Source organism: Bison bison, unplaced genomic scaffold, assembly GCF_000754665.1.
Source record: "Bison bison bison isolate TAMUID 2011002044 unplaced genomic scaffold, Bison_UMD1.0 scf7180017864486, whole genome shotgun sequence".
NCBI classification, from domain to species: Eukaryota; Metazoa; Chordata; class Mammalia; order Artiodactyla; family Bovidae; genus Bison; species Bison bison.
In genome coordinates this window covers 5,828,806-5,831,996 of record NW_011495046.1, presented here as the reverse complement: position 1 = coordinate 5,831,996, position 3,191 = coordinate 5,828,806, and the positions used below count along the sequence as shown (strand labels likewise).

The 3,191-nt window shown below is 46.3% G+C and overlaps 1 protein-coding gene across 1 annotated transcript in view; it reads left to right on the top strand.

Annotated features, from left to right (window-relative positions):
• SULT1C4 (sulfotransferase family, cytosolic, 1C, member 4) overlaps positions 1-3,191 on the top strand; it is a 10,088-nt gene extending 6,897 nt beyond the window's left edge. The window contains exons 6-7 of the mRNA XM_010862993.1: positions 864-1,044; positions 1,944-3,191. Coding sequence (XP_010861295.1) covers positions 864-1,044; positions 1,944-2,059 — 297 coding nt within the window. The 3' untranslated portion in view covers positions 2,060-3,191. The remainder of the gene's footprint in view (positions 1-863; positions 1,045-1,943) is intronic.

Here is a 3,191-nt window from a genome sequence, read left to right as displayed (position 1 = left end):
CCCAAGTTCTGGCTTACTGCTTGCTGGCAATTCTTCTTTGTGAAGATGTATGACATCTAGGAATTTTGATGTTAGAAGTCACTAGAGAGGAGATAGTAATATACACCCCAAGAGATGCTATCAGGACTGAAGGAGGTGGTGTCATGAGAGCTGATGGTAAATGGTCATCTACCCAGCACTTTTGTGACTCCACTGGATCTGTACAGAATGACAATCTCTGTCCTTGGATTTGTAACTGAGAGCCTGATTTTTGAAAGGTACATCAGAGACAGAAGCAGGCAACCGGCCACTGTTGCCAGGTCCCCGAAGCCACTGTGACGTCTGCTTTCAGCGTCAGTTCAGTGCCTCCCCTGGGGGCATTTATCAGACGGGCTGGAGCAGGACATTTGGACCTGACCTTGGACATACTGCTCCATGGAGTCTGTCCCACGCACTCCAGGTCACTGCGTTTCGAGCATCTTACCAACATGACCCAGTTGACATGTTAGAGCAAGAACAGTGTAAAGACTCTAGTTAATACAGAGAACCGGAGAAGGAAATGGCAACCCACTCCAGTGTTCTGGCCTGAAGAATCCCAGGAATGGGAGTGCCTGGTGGGCTGCAGTCCATGGGGTCGCGAAGAGTCGGACACGGAAGCAACTTAGCTGCAGCAGCAGCAGCAATACAGAGAACAGTATGAGTCACCACCCCTAAATGAGTCATTTCTGAAAAGCTGAACATTTGTGAGATACGATTTTTAAAAATTTTAACTCGTGGCATGTTACTGATTACTATTATTAACTCATTTCAATATTCTTTTAAGACTATTATTCATTGATATACATTATCTTATACCAAGTCTTTTAATTTGACTTTGCTTGTAGAACCCAAAGCATGAAATTCAGAAGCTGGCAGAATTTATTGGAAAGAGCTTAGATGATAAAGTTCTGGATAAAATTGTTGACCACACTTCATTTAGCGTCATGAAGCAGAACCCGATGGCAAACTACACGTCGATTCCGAATGAATACATGAACCAGTTGATTTCTCCATTCATGAGAAAAGGTTTTCAATGTTTCCTTTTGGCCATCATCCTAAAGGAACTGTCCAATATTTCATAGTCTCTGGGGAATTTCTTTTCTATAGAAAAGAAAAATAAAATTGATAATGAAGGATTCTGGGAAAAGAACAATTTAAGAAACCACAGATGAAATTAACATTCAGCCCCAAGTGGAAAGTGAGGTTTGATGTCTAGGTCTAACCGCCTATCCCCCTGTTCCCTCTGGAGTTCTGGCTGATAAGGTGAAAAGATACAGAATCGAGTCAGATGGAGCAAAGGACCCACTTTATAGAGAGTTCCAGGCTGTCAGAAAGGTCCATTCATTCAAAACTACTTTTCAAGTGGCTACTATGTGCCGGGCTCTGTTCTGGGTAATGTTCAGAGCAGTGAACAAAACACAGGAAAGCTTAGGCCTCGTGGAAACTATATTCTAGCCGTACACAAGAAAGCAAATGAAAAAACATACCGGATAATAGATGACCGTATGGAGAAAAACCAGCCTGGGAAAGGTAACAGGGATTGCAACTGTAGAATTGGGGGGAATCTTCTTTTCTCAAAACGGCACGTGCAGTCCCTCCACTAGCAGGCCCTGCTTGCTCTCCAGGCAACATTATGTTGGCACAGACCTTGCTTCGATGCGCAGGAAGGACACACAGGAGTGGCCCTCAGCCCTGCTGCTCACACAACCTTGCCATATCCCGACCCACAAACCAGACAGGTGATGCTTCCTCCCTCCTGGAGGAGGCCCTGCTGGGCCAGCCAGAGGAATGTCTCCGGGGCAGGGGGTAGAACTCCTCATACAAGAGCAGGAGAACAGAGAACCACCCCTCCCAGGTCCCCCTCCCCTACACCCCCCCAACCCCACTCCCACCACAGTGCTGACTCCCTACCACGACTGTTCCAGGGGTCGTCGGGGATTGGAAGAACCACTTCACCGTGGCCCAGAACGAGAGATTTGATGATGATTACGGGAAGAACATGGCTGACACCACTCTAACTCTCCACTTTCGATTCTCGTAAGGAAGAAAAAGCACCAGATTTAATTGGTATAAAGTTGATTACCCTGACCCCATGATATTGAATTCAGGTGGAGGGACCAGTGCTTCTTGTGTCTGCTTTTGTTCACCCTAAAAAAAGATGGAGCTAACAGAGGCTGGGGCCAGGTGGAAGGCGGAGACCTACAACCCTGGCATCCTTGCTAATGATCATGATGCATCAGTTTTCTACAGACCATATGCGTGTGAACACATTAAATATGCTCTGGTCATCACATAAGAATATACTCAAGTTTTCAGATTCAGTGTTGGTTTAAGCAAATTTATAAAAACAGCACTAAAGTGTGTCAGTAGTTACTATTTCTTGCAGGTGACTGTTTTCCCCTGAAACGTTCTCATTCACTCCAGGCTTCTTCCTTCAGTGCCTCCACCCCCGTCCCTCACCTCTGCCTCTGCATTTCCCTGGACTCCCCTCCCACTCCCTGCCAACCCCTCCCAGACTTGCACCTTGACCCACCTCCCTCTAGCCCCTCCTCAACTGTGTTCTAATCCATCAGCAACACCTGTCAGTGTGTGTTTCCAGGATGCCTTACCTCTGCAGACACCCTTCTGGTTCAGAAGCCTCTCCCTTGCCTATGAGCTACAAAACTTGTTTCTCTGTTCATCGTACATCTGCCAACCTTCTTTTCCCACAACAAGACTCATTACATTTCTCTTTAGCTCAGAATCTTTCGATGATTCTGAATGTTTGCTGCCTACAAGGTACATCCCAAGCATTTTTAGCCATCGATTCAAAGGCAGCTACATGGGTGACTTACCTTATGACATAGGTGACTTACCTTCCAAACCGCCTGCCAGCTGGATTTCATGCTGCCAAACCCCCTCCTAACTCCAGCAGAGAACCACCTCGCTGGGTCCAAGCGCGTCTTGCAGGCTCCTCCCCACCCCAACTGGTTTACTGTCATCCCACCTTCTCCAGACGTTTCCTTTCCTTTCTCCCCACCAGTTTAAAACTTAAATCGCAAGTTCACTAACCAGCACAGGCCTCCCATCTTCCTGCCAATACTGCAAACTGAAGGACCATCTGCTCTTTGGAAGTCTTTCACACATAACATAATTCTTATGTGATTAAGATTAAAGTGTGTCATTAAATCTCT